Source organism: Lactuca saligna, chromosome 9, assembly GCF_052625555.1.
Source record: "Lactuca saligna cultivar CGN05327 chromosome 9, ASM5262555v1, whole genome shotgun sequence".
NCBI lineage: Eukaryota > Viridiplantae > Streptophyta > Magnoliopsida > Asterales > Asteraceae > Lactuca > Lactuca saligna.
In genome coordinates this window covers 10846507-10864690 of record NC_136425.1, presented here as the reverse complement: position 1 = coordinate 10864690, position 18184 = coordinate 10846507, and the positions used below count along the sequence as shown (strand labels likewise).

The window sequence follows — 18184 nt, the reverse complement described above, 5'->3', positions numbered from 1 at the left end:
TTGATCGTTCATGAATTCAACATGGTGGGAATGGTGTAACCGTTTCATGGTGAGGTCATAACATTTGAATGCAGATTTGGAAGAAGAGTAGCCAAGAAATAAGCATGGAGTGGATTTGCATTGAATTTTGGATGTTGTGTACAGACGTAACCGGGATAGCACAAGCATCCAAACGGTTGTTTAGAGTACTTTTGAGTTTGAATGAAGAGACATTAATATGGGGAATTGTTGTTTAGGATATGAGTGGGAAGATGGTTTATGAGGTATACTACTGTTTGAAAAGCATGTGACCAAAATAATAAGGGAAGTTTAGCGTAGTGGAGTAGGGATAATCCTGTTTCAACAATATATCTACGACGGCGTTCTGCTATGCCGTTTTGTTCAGCGGTATGAGGTGAGTTGGTATAATGTGAAATGCCATGGAGAAATGGTAGAAGCCCTAGGTGCTCACCACCATTGTCACTAAATAACCAGATAATGGAGTGTTGGAAGTATTTCTCAACAAGTAGCTTGAATTGGGGAAATATTTTGGCAACATCACTTTTATGTTGTATGGGATACAACCGGCTGTACTTGGTAAAATAATTGACATAGTAAGTGAATTTGTATATAGATTGATGAACAGGACCCAGAACATCTAAATAAATAAGTTGAAGTGGTTTGTTTGCAACAAAAGAATGTGGACCAAAGGGGAATTTATGACTTTTATTTATTGAACATGAAGGACAATGAACATTGGAAGCAAAGTTTGAGCTAAGACCTAACTTAGAAGTGATGGATTTGAAAACTTGAAGAGATGGATGACCGAGTTGGTGATGAAGGTTGAGAGCTGATTTCTTGCCAAAAAATTGGTGATTTCTTGACAGTAGACCCCTTCGTTTTTCTCTCCTTTCTCTCCTCGCATTAGACGACTCCCCAGTACACAGATCCTTCACAAAGATTTTTATGTAAGACATTGGGCAGTAACAATTTTTTGTGAGGTGTATTTATGTGTGTGTTACCAATATGTGAAATAGATGATAAACCTGTACCATCACCAAGGACTATTTTATCTGGACCACCATTCTCTGATACACTCTGAAGGTTGTTCCGGTCAGAAGTTACATGATTGGAAGCACCGGTGTCAAAAAGCCATGAGGGAGATGGAGGAGCTCATGTCTTGACATTGGCAATAGGTGGGGTGGATTTAGTAGAGTCAGTGGACATATTATTCTCTCAAAAAACGAGCTATCTTGCGACAAACCTTGTGAGGTGTCCTGGGAGGTTGCAAAATTGACAGAAGTTTTTGCATCTGTTAGAATGATTACCACTAGAGCGAGTAACAGACCATTGGGACTAACAACCCCCTTTGATTTGCCAGACGAGTGAGACCGATTTCCCCTGGAGGAATAGTTGTTGGTGCGAGAGTTGGACCCTTGGTGACGAGAGGTGTAATTGACTGAGTCGGAATGGATTCAAGAGTGGAGAATGGGGGCGTCTCTTACTTTAATTGCAACAGCAATGGTGATGTAATCGTCACCAAGTTGAGAGAGGATATGCACCATGAGGTCTTCTTCAGATACATGACTTTGGCAAGAGCTAAATCATCCACTATTGCTCGCATCTCCTGAAGAAACTCTTTAATGGAGCGAGTTCCTTTTAGGGTTTTTAGCAAGTTAGGATTTTAAAGAAATGATATTGCTAGACCTTGAGGATGAGGCAAAGCTCGAGTTCAATCGATCGCATGCCTCTCGAGCAGTAGAGGCTGAGGAGATGAATGGTTGAATAGAGTCGGAACAACTCCCTAGAATTGCACTAAAGATCATCTGGTCTTTGCGATACCATGGAAGGTCCGATGATGAAATCTTCAAGTGCGAGGCTGATAAGAGTAGATTCCACTTGTTTTCTCCACACTGGATAGTTGTGGGTTGTGAATTTGGTGTTAAGATGAATGGCAGCAGTGATTTGTTTGGTAGCCATCGATGAACCCTAATAGAGAAAGAGGGAAATTAGGGCTAATCGTGAAGAGGATCGGAAGATACTCGTTATAGCAATATGCTGTGATACCATCCATATAAACAAATGATTCTAAAGTTATGTTGATTGCATTATAATACACGTACACAAAAATGTCATATATAGCCAATGTATGCTAACAAACAGGAGACAGAACAAGAAAACGTATAGAAATATATAGTTGTGATTGACTAATTAATAAGCAAAAATATATAACATATATGAAGTATATCTTATCTCTTGATAGGATTCTTATGATTACTCCTATAGTCCTATGATTGATTTTCTATAACTCGACTAATTAAATTATGACAACATGTATAAAGGAAGGATTCTTATGATCAATCTCCTATAATTTGGCTAATTAAGACAACATCTACAGTTGTAATTACTATGTCGACAGCTCTGATTTACAATCAATAGTCTGATACATGTCTAACAAGTTGAACTAAATCTAGCCATACACTAACCATGTCATTTTAAACTTTGGAATTATGGAACTATAAGATCTGTTTTTCAGTAAAAATAGCTAACAAGCTAAGCTCAGAACCTGTACATATACTAGATACAAATACTGATCTATACAAGATGTCAAGTAGAGTGACTCCTATTTAACTTTATAAGAATAAGTCAAACTGTTGATTCTGCATCACTATCTTGTGCATGTATATCAGAAGATCTTCTTAAGAGGCGACTCCATATCTGCATTTGAACTTTGACATGAAACTTTTCACGAACAACACGAACCATGGACACCAAAAGGGCAAATGCCATTGTCACACCACTGATAAGAAAGAGACCACGAAACCCATAAAGATTCAAGATTTGGGGTGAAGGAGAAGAAAAATCCTTTGACATCATTGCAGATTCACGTTTTAACCATTTATCCTCTAATGCTTTCAATGTCCCGTCTTCCCGCATTTTTGCTATCTCAGTCGACATCTCTCCTGCCAAGGGTGAACCTTTCTGGAATGCCTACAAACTTAGCTACATCAGACATGTAAAAGAGGATCCAAGTAGAGTTATGGAAGAAGCCAAAAGGATTAAGACTCTTATATATAGAGAGAACACTTACAAAGCCAAAACCATTGGTGGTGGATGCTGTTGAGATCAAGGAGAAGTCAGAAGTTGGATACATCGCAAGGACTGATTTGATGTAAAGGATCTCATCGATGATTGCATCAACACCTCCACTTGTTAATGCTTTCACATAGGCCTCAGGTGTATATAGGTTTTCAATTTTGGCACCCCCAAAGTTCAAGTTGTTAAAGGCAGCTCCTCCAAATGAAACACCCAAGAATCCGGTAGATGTCTCCTTCATTCCAATCTGTTGAACAGTTAAAACCGAACTCAAAGTTGCAGTGTAACTTGACGTGAGAACAAGCACCACGAAAACCCAGACAGTAACCACGAATCTTGATAGATTACTTTGCAAATTCTCCCCTGAATCATATGGTTTTGTGGGTGTTTGTTAGAAAGGTGATGATTGATATCATTGTTCAACAGATCAAAAGTTTAAGTAAAATGAGATTGGAGTAAAGAGTTGGAGAGCTTACTGTGAGCATAAACAAGGGTCGAAAAGGCAAACCAGAGAGTTGTTCCGATTTGCTGACATGTAGAACCTTGAAATTCTTCGTTTATACGATGTTCGATAAACCAAATGACAAACCCTAAAAAAAGAAAGAAACAACCACTTGTGATCCAAAGATCTGCACTAAGAGGATCTAGAAAAATCCACATGTTTTTCTTGGCGTTTCGGGCTATTGTGCCAGTTCCCAGATCAGTGAAGGGCAATGTGAAGTCCACATAGACAGATCTATTTGCTGTGATTGTTATATCCCCAATAACAGCATCATACTCCTTACGATAGACTTTGTCGATTAGATCGTTGTAATTCATTCCATCCTTATAAGGGTATGGAATAATCTCAACCCCTACTCCATAATCCAAGGCACTGAACGCAGCATTGAAAACATCCCCACAAAACCCACTCACACCCGATATATTTGTTTTCGGATCAACAATAAGTTGTAGTAAATTAGGGAATGTGCCGAAATCTGGAACCAGAATTCTGAGCTTCTTATTGCCATTTGTTTGTAGAATCCTACGCTTTGGAATTGTTTCACTACTCCCTCCTGGCCAAATCATACTTTCCAGGCCGTGATTGGAAGACGAATTTGATTTTCCAATTTCTTTCACAAACTCACCATTCGTAGACATCATCATCCAGAACCCTACCCTCCTACCACCTTTACCAATCACATTTACAACTTCCATGGCTTTGGAGGTGCTCCTCCCATTCATAAGACTGAATTCACCACCTAAACCATGGAACTTGACTCTTAACATCTCATCCAAAAGTGATGCATGGATTGATGAAGACATGCCAATTAGGGTTGTATGTACCTTCTCAATAGCCATGGCGAGTGCATAAACTGCATCATATGCCCATATACCATTAGAATCTACCTCCTTGTACTCCATAAACGGGTCCAAAGCATAATGTTGCTTTCTCCATTTCGAAACAAAGTTATGAAGCTTCCTTGATGCTGGAAAATACGATCTGAAACCCACAGCCCCCTGCATGGATTTGATTGCTTCAGTATCCATGGAATCCAACAAGTTGGTAGTCTTACTTGTTATGATCCACATGTATCCTTCATCCATCATGCCCAACTCTTTTGCTTTGGAGAAAATACCAGTTGCTAGAGAAGGCGATGTATGCATGACAAAAACCGTGGCTTGAATAGTTTGAAGTTTTTGAAGCTCTTCTCTTACTTGTTCTTTGCTAGCAGAGGTTGAGATTAGGCTAGTATATGTAATGTACATGTTTTTCTCTTGAAACGCACTAGCCATATAAGTAGCCATTTCTCTCCCGTTTTCAGTGTCCTCGCAGATAACAATCACATTCTTTGCTTTAAACGATTCAACCATGGCAGCAATGCCTTTGAACTGAGTGGTTTCATCATCTGCGATTCGAAGAAGATTATGATTCTGATTCGAAAATGGAGTTGTTGAAAACGAAAGAATCGGTATGTTAGCTTTGTCTCCCAAAACCTCCAAGAATCTTGCTTCGGCTGTTGATTCTGGACCTATTATCGCTTGCACTTCAGTGTTCTCCAAAAGATCAAGAGCTGAAAGTCGATGAACAGTATATTAATTTAAAAATAAAGGTTACAAAAATTAAACAAAGAACTAAAAAAAAGAAAAAAGACTGCACCAGTGGACAACACAAGCAGGGGTTCTCCTTTGGTATCCCTGGTTGTAAAAGTTATCCTTGTAGTGTAGTGAGGATTGGCTCTGTAAAAGTCGGAAATAGCCATGGCGATGCAACTATAAACGACCTTCCCAACCCATGAATCCATGTCGAGAATCACTCCCACCTGTATGTCCTTGTAAGATGAATCTTCATGTGCTGTTAAAAGGCTTTGAAAGCTAAGCAACATCAATATCAGAAATGGTAATGACCTGCAATACGCCATTGGCAACACAAAGTTTAAGTTTCCTGCAGGTCTTGGTACATCAGGATGACTAACAGTATTGCAAGTGAAAGAAAGATAATGGAGTAGGTCCTGTCAAAATACGAACATAAACAAATAGGAGAAATATCTGATATCATATGACAGCTCGTTAGCTGACATTTGATTCTGAGCCTAGCCGCCAGGAAGTATTGACATTGACTAAAGAAATAAATTCCTGGTCAGAGCTCTTTAATTTAGTTTAAACTCTAAACCCGTTGACTGGTCAGAGCTATGAGCATTGATTTTTATTCAAACATTTCGTCCAAACACTTCTTGTGCATCTATAGTACAAAAAGGATGGATCGGATAGATTGGGTAACCGATTGATGGGCTGGCAACGATCCAGACATGAAAAGAGGCCTGAGAAGTCCACTAGCTAACCAGGCCTTCAAAAAATTGGGACTGAGTTTTGAGTTTTGAGTTTTGAGTTTTAAGTTTTAAGTTTTATGATCTATCCCACCTCCCAATTTTTTTTTATCCATAAGTTACATACCACCTCCCAATTTTTTTTATCCATAAGTTACATACTTAGGCCTTGACTTTTATAAATTTGCATTTGTATCTTTTATTAATTTAATTTAGTTTTTAGTTTTCCCTCTTGACAATTCATCTCTTAACTTTTTTTTATATATAAAAGGTCAATTTAAGGTCTCAACATTTATCAAGTTCTCAAAACTATGAAAACTCTCAGGTTTTTTTTTTTTCAAATCCAAATCAAGTTCATGTCTCATAAAACCACTGGTAGCGGAGTGTTGCTGGTGATGGAGACCGAAGGTAGCAACCGAGGGCTACTGAAAACCGCTAGTAGCAGAAGAAGGCCCCAGATAGGCGTGGTTGGCCGTTGACACTGGCGGAGGTCTAAGAAAGCTCGGTTGTTGAGCCAAAGTTGGATCGAGGGTAGAAACACCACCACAAAATGTTTAATTTTTCCCTTGAGCAAGTTTAGAACATGCAAAAGAATTAGAGCTAGCATAAACATTAGAATTACTCCTTGGAAGCAAATCGCCCATTATTTTTTACTCTATTAAATGTATTTCCAATTTTCCAATGGTGGATGCGGATCAGTACAGTGTAGCGGAGGACATGGGGAGGCATCACTAGTGGGATTAATTGATTATTCATGAGACTCATGAATGAGGAGCATGTTCTTTGTTTCAAGGAAAGATGGTAATGGATTTGTATTTGTGATCACATCTACAATATTATGTTAGGAGGGAGATAATTGTTTGAGAATTTGCATGTCAGGTTCAATTTCATCAACTTTGGAATCACATTCCGTAAGAGCCTCGGTCCTTAAGAGCCTCAGATAGGTTCTTCAAGGCATGATAAAACTCATTAATAGAAGATGGTCCTTTTTTGTATTGCAAAATTGATCCTAAAGATGAAGCATACGTGACATTTTGTTGTTGAGAAAAAAATCCTCCACTTTGTCCGATAAGACTTAGGCTTTACAATCGTCACTGCAAATGATCTTCAGTAGTTAGCACCACATGTAGAATAAAACCAAGACTTGATTCGGGAATAAATAGCTTCCCATTCCTCATCATCATCACCTAAAGGTTTGAATTTTCCTGTAATATGACAATGAACTTTAGCACCCTTGCACATGTTTTGAAAGATTCGTTTCCATAGTTTATATTTGGACCCATCATCATAGATTTTAAAACTAAATTGTGAATAGACATTTGTAAGTGCAAATATGAGTTGGCTAGCTATAGGAGTCATGAGGGTGCTTGAGGAAGCCGATGTGGACATCGAATCCGGAAAAATTAACCAAATAAATAAAATAAATGGCATAAAATAACAAGTACAAAGCTTAACTGCAGGAAGAAGGATTGTAATGTACCGTAACCTAATTAAAGGCAGGAGGCACGAGAACAAGTAGAGGAAGTAGCACAACAAGTGTAACACCGAAAATTTTCAAAACTAAAATTTCATTTAAATTCGCTTTGATCTTAAAACACTTTTTGTAAAAATCTCATTTTTGTTTAAATTACAAAAAAAAAAAAACATAACTCCATAATCAAATAAATAGTAATCCAGGATCCTCTAAAACATAACTCTTTCTCTGGTGTGTACAATCGAGCCGGTGTCGTCCCGTGATCCTGAGAAAGCCTGAAACACAAAGCACAAAACACTGTAAGCACGAAGCTTAGTGAGTTCCCCAAAATACCACACATAACACATACTAGCAACTCGAGGCTATAACTCTGTGGGCCCTTGGGCCCTAGCTCTGTGAACCTTCTGGTTCTAACTCCAATATACTCTAATATACACACGGCATAAATCACATAGAAATAATGCAGTGCAACACAACACATAAATAGCATACAATAACTTTGTCACATAATTCTAATTACCACTCAAGGTAAAGTATAGTGAGAAGACTCACCTCAGATGTCTTGGTAAATCTCTAACTCGGTAGCAGTATAGTCTAGCCTCCGCCTAATCACATAAAGTAAAATACGCTCATAAATATAACTCTCGAGACTAGACCCAACCCTCTCTTAGTACCCTCAGATGGGTAAAAGACCATTTTACCCCTCTCTTGACTCAAAGACCCCATTGTTGACCAATCCCTAAAAGTCAACAAAGTCAACTGTCAAACTTTGACATGACTCGTCGAGTGCACTTGGGCGACTCGGCGAGTCTACACGTGTCCACTATCTCTCTAGCCTCTCATGACACGTTGAGCCTTCCCCCTGCTCGACGAGTTACACCTGGCATGAATCACGGGGCCACCCCGACTCAACTCGTCGAGTTTAATGATGGACTCGGCGAGTTCCACCTGTAATCCTCTACCCCTTCTGACTTACTGAGTCATTCCCCCAACTCGACAATTTACTCGCTGAGTGACTTACGAGAAACCCTAGCTCTACTCGCCGAGTTTGTTCTTGGGACTCGGCGAGTTCATGCCATGCTCGAGCTCAAATGAGCTCCTGAGGTCAAATCCATTCCTCTAACTCATAGATCTGGCCTCCTAAAGCAATAAAAACATGTAAAGTTTGGATCTTGATGCCCATGCAGGGACCCCATGGCTCTATTTGAAGAAATGGCCTCAATATGCCATCCAAAACTCATATCTCTCCAAGACACTCAATAAAGATCAAGGATTTAAGGTCTCTGGACCTCTTTGGATCCATTTTCGAAGCCTCAACACAAGAAGGGACCAAATGCACTAACAATAATACTCTAAATGGGCTAGAAACCCTAACTCTCAAGGATTAACACCCCAAACTAAAGAAGGATCGAATATGTACCTCAAGATGAAGTCCTTAAGCTCTGAAATCCACAGATTAGCTCCCTCTCTAGCTTCCTCTTGCCTTGGTCACCTTCTTCTTACAAAATCACCCACACAAGGATCAAAAATGGCTTCCTTTCTCTCTCAAAACACTCACACACTCTAGGGTCTCTCTCTATCAACTGGTAGCCGTGAATGAAGGCCATAAGGGCCTTTAAATAGGTCTCAAACCCCGGAAATTAAGGTTTCATTAAACAGCACGGACTCGCCAAGTCCGGTCATTAATCCGGATGAAAATTCATGACTCTACTCGGCGAGTCTAAGAATCAACTCGTCGAGTCTCTCTCAAAATCTCCAAAAATAATAATTAAATAATGTACCTGAAAATTCGGATGTTACAACAAGTTGAAGACCGGGTAAGGCAGAATCAAAGACGTGGCAACAACAAGCTAAAGGAGGAGAACAACGTTGGCGCAAAACTTGATCGACGAACTGTTGTGATCGGCAACATGTAGCAACGGTGGGTGTAACGTCCAGAAAATATCGAGTAAAATTTTCATTTTTAAATAAGTCAAAACCATTCATTCATTATCTCAAATACGATCAAAATAAAAGTATTTAAAACATCAAAGTAATTCGTAAACATTCAGTGCAGAATAAATCTTTAAGGGATGCAGTGCGATCAAGTCGGACCATTTCTTTTTATACCAGAGGTACCGAAAGCATTTTAAACATAAACCGTAAGCACAAAGCTTAGTGAGTTCCCCAAAATAGCACATACCATACATACATCAGGCCTCGCTCGGCATTCATCGGGTCCCGCTCGTTACAGATCTGTTAATAACATGTGGTGGGCCCCGCTTGGCGTCGGGTCCCGCCTGGTATACATACAAACACATACAGTACATGCAAGAGTCATACAGATAGCTAACATTCTATAAACATAAATCAATGGACCAACATTGGTGCCTTTGACCCACACATACTGTAAGGAGACTCACCTCATTCGTTAGCCGCATAATACTCACACTCGAGTTGCTGCTACCAAAAGCTTCTCACATTAAACATATCCACAACAACCCCAATTAACAATTAAGTTAATTTTTCCAACTTAGCAAGTCAAAATAATCAAGGCTAACCCTTATTTGGGCAAAAACAACATTTTGCTCTTCCAAGTCTTAAACCCCTCACAGTTGACCAAAAGTCAAATTGGTCAAAAAGTCAACATCTAACATTTTGTTGACTTACGCGTTGCATACTCTACGTTGGGTGTTGAGCCTTAATTCTGGAAAATGAGCCTCCCACAGGCTACGCGGGGCATGCGTACTACCTCAGGCTCTAATACTCACATTAAGCACTTATTTCATTAAGACCTTTCACACAAAGCTTAGATCTGGTTCCTAATAGCTCCATAATGGATAAAGTTTCCAACTTTATCGATTAGGGTGGTCCAAACAACCAAGATCTAATCTTTAATTCTCGAAAGGACGAAAAATGTTTTTTTCTCATCTTAATCCATTAAGTCCATGTCTCTAACCTTCAGATCTGAATTATTATGATGTGTAGATGGATAAAGTTTACAACTTTATCCATAACAAGGTTACAAACTTTCAAGACCCAAACTTTATGCACTAAAATGAAGAAAAACTAGCAAATATGACAAATAGCTAGATCTATGAAACCAATGAGCTAGTTAGAAGCTCTTTACTCACAATGGCCCATGAAGGATGTCATCTTGATGGATCTATACTTGAACTTCTCTTCTATACACTTTGCCACCACCTTTCTCTTCAATAATCAACCTTATTATGGACAAATAAGCTCATAAATTATGCCAAGGCTCAAAAACAAGAGAGAGAATGCTAAGGTTTCTCAAGGAATGATCTTAGGTGATGGAGGCTGGTAATGAGAGGGTTTCCTATAAGTTAGAACCCTTAAACAAGGCTCAAAACCATAGATTTAGGATTTTGATATGCCCAGATTACACTACATAATTGTTAATTATTCCATGTGTAAATTCATTAAACCCCGTTACGCCCTGTGTAACTATTAGTTATGCCCTATGTAATCCAAAAATCCCTAATTTCCACTTCAACTTAAAACATCCATAACTTCTTCATTTCAACTCCGTTTTCAGCGTTCTTTATATACACGAAAAAGTATTGAAGAGCCCCACAATCCTATCTAATTACTTTGAATTAAAACATACCGAACTAAAATCCTTAATTCATGAAAGAAGTCTGAAACATCGTTTTTCCCATTTTACCCTTTAACTCCAAAACAGAAACCAAGAGCTTGGATTATATAATCAGTATTATCTACATCCAACACGGTATAAAACATATTCCCTTGAATCCCAAGGCCTTTACTTGATCAATTTATTGTCAATAATCCTAAAATAAGAAACTTCTTGAAACATAATGTTTTAGTGGGCGGCGAGAGGATGAACAACATGAAAAACGCCGAAAAAAAAAGATGAATTCTAGTGAAGTTTGTCTAGATCTGGTAGGATGCTTGGGGAGTGTCATATGTGTGGTTTGATACCATGTGGAAACTCATTAATCAGGGTTGTGTATATATATATATATATATATATATATATATATATATATATATATATATATATATAATTATAGACACACACACACACACAAGTACTACCCATCTATACACAAATGTTATGCAACGGAAGCATTCATAACAAACCCTAAGTGTACATGCACCATAAGATCCAGGTTTTACTATTATGACAAAATACTTTCAAAACTAGCATTATAAACTAAAGAAGAGAGTGGTTTACTAAGCTTTTGAGAAACTCGAATTAATCACTTGTTTCCTTGATGAATTTGATCTCCTTGTTGCTCTTGGAAATTCTAACACCCAAAGTAGAATGTCTCTAATGGATCACACCCAAAAGACTAAAAACCTTGGAACTTTAAGAGAGAGAAAGAGAGAGGTGAGAGGTTAGAAAATCGGTTTTCTCAACCTTATGGAGAGTATGGACAGTTTCTATAAGGCTTAGAGGGATCTTTATATAACTTTGGTATTTATCAGATAACCATTATTTGCATTAATTAAATAATCTGATTTAATCCTTATTCGAATCTTTCCCTTATCTATTACATGGATAACTTTTGGAAGGTTTCTGGAACCTCCATAAAATTGTCCACTCTATGGACCATCAAGAATACTCAGGTTTCTTAAGTATTGAACAATTACCATTTAGTCCCTTTACCTTTAGATTAAATATAATTAATTCCAAATTAATTCTAATTAATTTTAACTAGTTTTTAATTACTCTATTAATATGTAATGAATTAATAAACTATTAATCTTAATCTCTCTAACTAAGTCTAGCTATTTTAGATCTTGAGGGCAACCCAAAAGAGATTTTGTTATTATTCCGAAACTTATACTAATTAGTTATGTCATTAGACACCCATTTCCAACAAAATCGATATAAGTTATGTTCTTCTATTTCATGATCCTAGTGTTTGCAACTTGAGAGCACATATTTGGATATTTGCAGTTCATAACGAAAATGTTTTAGTTGAATATTCAAACTGAATTTTCTCCTATTTCATAAATTCAGCTGGTGGATGTTAATTGAACCATGTAATTAGTTGTCATAAATTCAAATCAAAGTTCAAATTTTAACCAAATGTTCTCCCATTGTTTTATTTTGACGATGTCTTTTCTTGATATATTATGTTTTTCATTTTGCAATTATGGTTGTGTGTGATTATTAGGATGGAAATCAACAAAATTATCAGTGAAATGGGTGGTAATTTTAATGGTTTACACATACACAAAAACAGAGGAATGAATAAAACAAGCAGCAAAGAGGGTTAGGAATATCGCCGGCGTAATAGTTGGGATGGGGAAGAAGACAATGAGGATGTAGGGTAAAGAAAGAGAAACATCATAATTTTAAACATGTTTAATACTTTTATTTTGATGATGTTAGTGAGAAGGACTTGATTCTAAACAAGTTGAAACCATAGGGATAAAAAATGCAAAAAAAAAAGTATCTTTCAGGGCATGATCCATATATTTCATATAACCATAATGATCATTTTTTGTATTTTACTTTACATTTTATCATATTTAACCTTTTCATTAATTACTATGACAATGAATTTTAGACGTTGTAAAAGATGTGTTACCCTAGGTTGAGCATAGACAATATGCAAGACACATTGTTGCAGCCTTTAAAAAAAGGTTTAGAGGGCACATTTTGAAAAATGTTTCTGGAAGGCATGCAATGCTACAACTGAACAAGCCTTCATAGTTTTTATGAAAGATATAGAAACACTAAGTCTAAAGGCTCATAAATACTTGATGGACAAGGATCCAAAGACATGGTCAAGAACATATAATGAGACTAGCAGGTGTTTTGAAGTAGTGGAGAATGGGACTTCGGAGAGTTTCAATGTTATCATAGTGGATGCCAGAAAGAAACCTATAATCCCCATGCTATCATAGTGGATGCTAGAAAGAAACCTATAATCCCCATGCCAGAGGAGCTTAGGTTATATATCATGGAGAGGATGTATAACATGAAACACAAATGTAGTACTCATTCTTCATAGCATGTATAGTTTGAAGAGATATAACTTGTTTACAAAACAAGAAGAAGAAATAGAAGCATTATTCTTGCTTGAAGATGTGAATTAAAGGTGTCACGGCATATCATTGTGACATGTAAGGAGTATATGATAAATTTTAAAGTAGATTGCCATCTCAGGAAAGGCATCGTGCGTCCTTATATATGCACGATGCATGGGGTCAAGTCGAGGTCGACGGAAGCCAATGGGCAGGTCGTGATGCGTGTATCGAGTACGACGACACGTCAAGGTGTCCGGGTGGTAGACACGTGTGGAGACATCGAGACACATGGCAAAAGGAGTCAAAACATGGCAAGTTTTGGTCGATACACGCATAGACACGACGCGTCTTTTGAAATGGTGCGGTACGCTCCTTCAGCAGACCTTGTGTATATATAGTTTGTGTGTGTGTTGTTTAAAGGGCTTTTCACACACTTCATCGGAAGAGCCTAAAGAGACGAATTCTTGTCATATCTTAGTGCTCTAATATTTTCATTGAATAAATAAATCTTGTTAAATGTGACTTGAGAATTAAAGACTTGAAATGAGAGTCGGAGCATTTGACAATACTATGGAGCATCTAGAAATTGATGGAGCATCATGACTCATGATGCTCCATCAAATTCTATATGCTCCATAGTATTGGTAAATGCTTTGACTCTCATTTCATGTCTTCAATTCTCAAGTCACATTTAACAAGATCTATTTTCCAATGAAAATAGCTATCAAGCTAAGTTTAGATAAGATGTCAATATTATATATATATATACATATATATATATAGATGTGTATATATATATATATATATAGATGTATAGATGTTAGGTATAGTGAATCCTATTTAACTTTATAAACATAAGTTAGACCAAGGTTCTAAATAACGTAAGGCATGACTTGGCGGCAATGTCAAGCCTCAAGTTTTTTCGAGCTATGGCGAGTCACGTCGTTTGTAAGGCATGCCATAAGGCAGCAAGTTTGTATATAATTAATAATTTTATTTATTTTTTCTACTATCATTCATTTTTATATACATATATGACTTAAGGTGGCAATTTGTCAAATATTGGCGGCAACTACAAACCTTGGAGTCGTGGCGAGCCATGGGTGAGCCATGGCGAGCTTTTTAGAACCTTGAGTTAGACTGATGATTCTGCATCACTATCTTGTGCATGTATTTCGGAAGATCTTCTTAAGATGTACCTCCATATCTGAATCTTAATCTTGACATGTAATTTTTCACGAATAATACGAACCATGGACAACAAAAGGGCAAATGCCATTGTCACACCACTGATAAGAAAAAGACCTTGAAACCCATAAAGACTCAAAAATTTTGGTGAAGGAGAAGAAAAATCCTTTGACATCAATGCAGATTGACGTTTTAACCATTTATCCTCTAATGCTTTCAATGTCCCGTCTTCCCGCATCTTTGCTATCTGAGTCGACATCTCTCCGGCCAACGGTGAGCCTTTTTGAAATGCCTGCAAATATAGCTACATTAGAGTTATGAAAGAAGCCAAAAGGATTAAGAGTCTTATATATAGAGAACACTTACAAAGCCGAAACCATTGGTGGTTGATGCTGTTGAGATCAAGGAGAAGCCAGAAGCAGGATACATTGCAAGGACTGCCTTGATGTAAAGGATATCATCAATGATTGCATTAACACCTCCACTTGTTAATGCTTTGACGTAGGCCTCAGGTGTGTATAGGTTTTCAATTTTGGCACCCCCTAAGTTCACATTGTTAAAGACAACTCCTACTGAGGGAGAAACACCCAGGAATCCGATAGACATCTCCTTCATTCCAATTTGTTGTACAGTTAAAAGTGAACTCAAAGTTGCAGTGTAACTTGACGTGAGAACAAGCACCACGAAAACCCAGACAGTAACCACGAATCTTGATAGATTACTTTGGAGCTTCTCTCCTGAATTACCAAGTTTTTGTGGGTGTTTGTTAGAAAGTTGAAGATTAAAAGTAATGGTCAAAAGATCAAATCTTTAAGTAAATTGAGATTATAGTAAAGACTTAGAGAGCTTACTGTGAGCATAAACAAGGGTCGAAAAGGCAAACCAGATGGTTGTTTCAACTTGCTGTTTTGCTGAACCTTGAAATTCTTCATTTGTACGATGTTCAATAAACCAAATGACAAACCCCAAAAAGAGAAAGAAACAACCGCTTGTGATCCAAAGATCTGTACTAAGAGGATCTAAAAAGATCCAGATGCTTTTCTTGGCGTTTCGGGCTATTGTCCCAGTTCCAAGATCAGTGAAGGGCAATGTGAAGTCGACATAGAGAGATCTATTTGTTGTGATAGATATATCTCCAACAGCAGCATCATATTCCTGATACAATCTGATACCTTGTGATTAAAAAACAATCTAACTGCTCTACAAATAGTGTGACAAAGTATCTTTGATGATACCGTGTTGCTAAAAAGAGGCACATACCTTTAGAGCGATTTTGTCGATTAGATCATTATAAGTCATTCCATCCTTATAAGGGAGAGGAATAATCTCAACGCCTACTTCATAGTCTAAGGCATTAAAAGCAGCATTGAAAACATCCCCACAGTAGCCGCTGACATATGATAGATTTGTTTTGGGATCAACAGTCAGTTGTAACAAATTTGGGAATATTGTGCCAAAATCTGGAACCAGAATTTTCAGCTTTTTCCCATTCATTTGCAGCATCCTGAGCTTTTGATTAACACTTGTAGCTCCACCTGGCCAGATGATAGTTTCCAGACCATGATTGGAAGAAGAAGAAGAAGAATTTGTTTTTCCAATTTCCTTAACAAACTCACCACCAGTAACCATCATCCAGAACCCAACCCTCCTATCACCCTTACCTATCACATTAACAACTTCCATGACTTTGGAAATGGTTCTCCTATTCATAAGCTTGAATTCACCACCTAAACCATGGAAGTTGACTCTTAACATCTCATCCAAAAGTGATGCACGGATTGAGGATGTTTGTACCTTCTCAACAGCCATGGCGAGTGGATAAACTGCATCATATGCCCATATGCCATTATAATCTACTTCCTTAACCTCCATAAAAGGGATCAAATAATAGTGTTCCTTTCTCCATTTGGCAACAAAGTTATTAAGCTTCCTTGATGCTGGAAAATAAGATCTGAAACCCACTGCTCCCTGCATTGATTTGATTGCTTCAGCATCCACGGAATCCAAGAAATTGGCAATCTTAATTGTTATAATCCACATGTATCCTTCTCCCATCATGCCCAGTTCTTTTGCCCTCGAGAAAATATCAGATGCTAGAGAAGGAGGTGTATGCATGACAAAAACCTTGCCTTGCATAGTTTGAAGCTTAAGAATCTCTTCCTTGATTTCATGGTTGGCAGAGGTTGAGACTAGGCTTGTATATGTGACGTGTATGTTTTTCTCTTGGAATGCACTAACCATATAAGTAGCCATTTCTCTCCCATTTGCTGTGTTCTCACATATAAGGATCACATTCTTGGCTTTAAAAGATTCTACCATGGCTGCAATGCCTTTAAACTGAGTGGTTTCGTCTTGTGAGATTCCAAGAAGATAAGGATTCTGATTTAAGAAGGGACTTGTTGAAAAGGAAAGAATCGGTATGTTAGCTTTATCTCCCAAAACCTCCAAGAATCTTGCTTCAGCTGTTGATTCTGGACCTATTATCGCTTGCACTTCTATGTTCTCTAAAAGATCCAGAGCTGAATGAATGTCCATGAATTTTAATATTAATGTTCAATATTAATGTTTACCAAAAAAATAAAAATAAATAGACATTAGCAGCAGACAAGGCACGCAGTGGTTCTCCATTGGTATCCCTGGTCTTAAAAACTATCCTTGTTCTATAGTGAGGATTGGCTGTATAAAAGTCAGAAATAGCCATGGTGATGCAAGTATAAAAAACCTTCCCTACCCATGAATCCATGTCGAGAATCACTCCCACCTGTATGTCCTTGTAAGATGGATCTTCATGTGCTGTTAAAAGGCTTTGAAAGGTAAGCAACAGCAATATCAGAAATGGAAATGACTTGCAATTCGTCATTGGCAACACAAAGTTCAAGTTCTCTGCAGCTTTTGGTTCATCAGGAACACTATATATTACAAGTGAAGAAAGATAATGGAGTCCTGTAAAACAAGAACATAAACAAATTTAAGCAATATATAATCATGACAGATCTTCAACTAGTTTCCATTTTAGGCCGCCTTGAAAATACTGACGTTGCCTATAGTAGTAAATTCCTGGTCGGGGTTCTTTGGTCAAAACTATTGACTGGTTAGAGCTATCTTTAAATATACATGAAAAACTAAACGTGAAGAAAAGAGATATATAACATAAAGCCCATCAGATGAGACTGACAATGATCCTCTATTGAGCCATGTATGGCCTAAACCGTGAAAGCTCTGACATAGGTTTCTGTCTTCTTAGGAATCAAGAATATAGAGGTAGGAGGCGATAGAACACATCATGTTCAAGTAAGGTCGTGGTTGTTAATCTCTCGCATCTGGTTATAATTGTTCCTTAATTAGATAGTAGATACGCGAGCCGATTGTGAGAACTGGGACGAAAAGACCTTGGGAAATTGGACATGAACCGGACCTTTTAGGCCTGTTTCCACGCCCAGTTTTAGTTTTATCTGTTTTATATTGTTGTGAATTGAATTTAAATTCAATTTTTATCTATTAAATATAAAAAAGACCTTGGGAAATTGGGTTTGAGATTAGATATTAATAATCTTTTAACAATATTAAAATAACTCGGAACAATTTACAAAAGATTATGAGAACTTTTTGATCCGGCTACCAATATCCTCAT

General features: G+C 37.6%; 2 protein-coding genes and 1 long non-coding RNA gene across 5 annotated transcripts; all 3 read right to left on the bottom strand.

Moving 5' to 3' along the window:
* Positions 1 to 680: 680 nt before the first annotated feature.
* Positions 681 to 2137, bottom strand: LOC145013866 (uncharacterized). 3 transcript variants are annotated; one of them, XR_013665294.1, is made up of 2 exons: positions 1002 to 2137; positions 681 to 929 (listed from the first exon to the last, which is right to left on the bottom strand). It is a non-coding gene; the product is annotated as an uncharacterized LOC145013866 (long non-coding RNA). The 3 variants fall into 3 exon arrangements; XR_013665292.1 differs by having other exon boundaries at positions 1026 to 2137; XR_013665293.1 differs by having other exon boundaries at positions 1032 to 2137.
* A 261-nt stretch (positions 2138 to 2398) lies between these two features.
* LOC145014382 (glutamate receptor 1.2-like) lies at positions 2399 to 5546 on the bottom strand. Its single transcript, XM_078972757.1, has 4 exons — positions 5216 to 5546; positions 3552 to 5129; positions 3071 to 3438; positions 2399 to 2970 (listed from the first exon to the last, which is right to left on the bottom strand). Exons 1-4 carry the CDS (start codon positions 5475 to 5477, stop codon positions 2626 to 2628), a joined length of 2553 nt encoding a protein of 850 aa, XP_078828883.1. The 5' UTR covers positions 5478 to 5546; the 3' UTR covers positions 2399 to 2625.
* Positions 5547 to 14500: 8954 nt separating this feature from the next.
* LOC145015984 (glutamate receptor 1.4-like) lies at positions 14501 to 18184 on the bottom strand. Its single transcript, XM_078974437.1, has 6 exons — positions 18157 to 18184; positions 17155 to 17496; positions 15814 to 17075; positions 15405 to 15708; positions 14920 to 15290; positions 14501 to 14845 (listed from the first exon to the last, which is right to left on the bottom strand). Exons 1-6 carry the CDS (start codon positions 18182 to 18184, stop codon positions 14501 to 14503), a joined length of 2652 nt encoding a protein of 883 aa, XP_078830563.1.

Excerpts from the sequence above, each read along its gene's own strand:
- LOC145015984 (XM_078974437.1), bottom strand. The coding sequence starts at position 18,184 with ATGAGGATATTGGTAGCCGGATCAAAAA. Across the intron at positions 17,076-17,154 it reads ACCACTGCGTGCCTTGTCTG|CAGCTCTGGATCTTTTAGAG; the intron begins CTGCTAATGTCT and ends TGGACATTCATT. Across the intron at positions 15,291-15,404 it reads GACCCTTGTTTATGCTCACA|GAGAGAAGCTCCAAAGTAAT; the intron begins GTAAGCTCTCTA and ends TTGGTAATTCAG.
- LOC145014382 (XM_078972757.1), bottom strand. The coding sequence starts at position 5,477 with ATGGCGTATTGCAGGTCATTACCATTTCTGATATTGATGTTGCTTAGC. Across the intron at positions 5,130-5,215 it reads CCTGCTTGTGTTGTCCACTG|CTCTTGATCTTTTGGAGAAC; the intron begins GTGCAGTCTTTT and ends ATCGACTTTCAG. Across the intron at positions 2,971-3,070 it reads CCACCAATGGTTTTGGCTTT|GCATTCCAGAAAGGTTCACC; the intron begins GTAAGTGTTCTC and ends CTAAGTTTGTAG.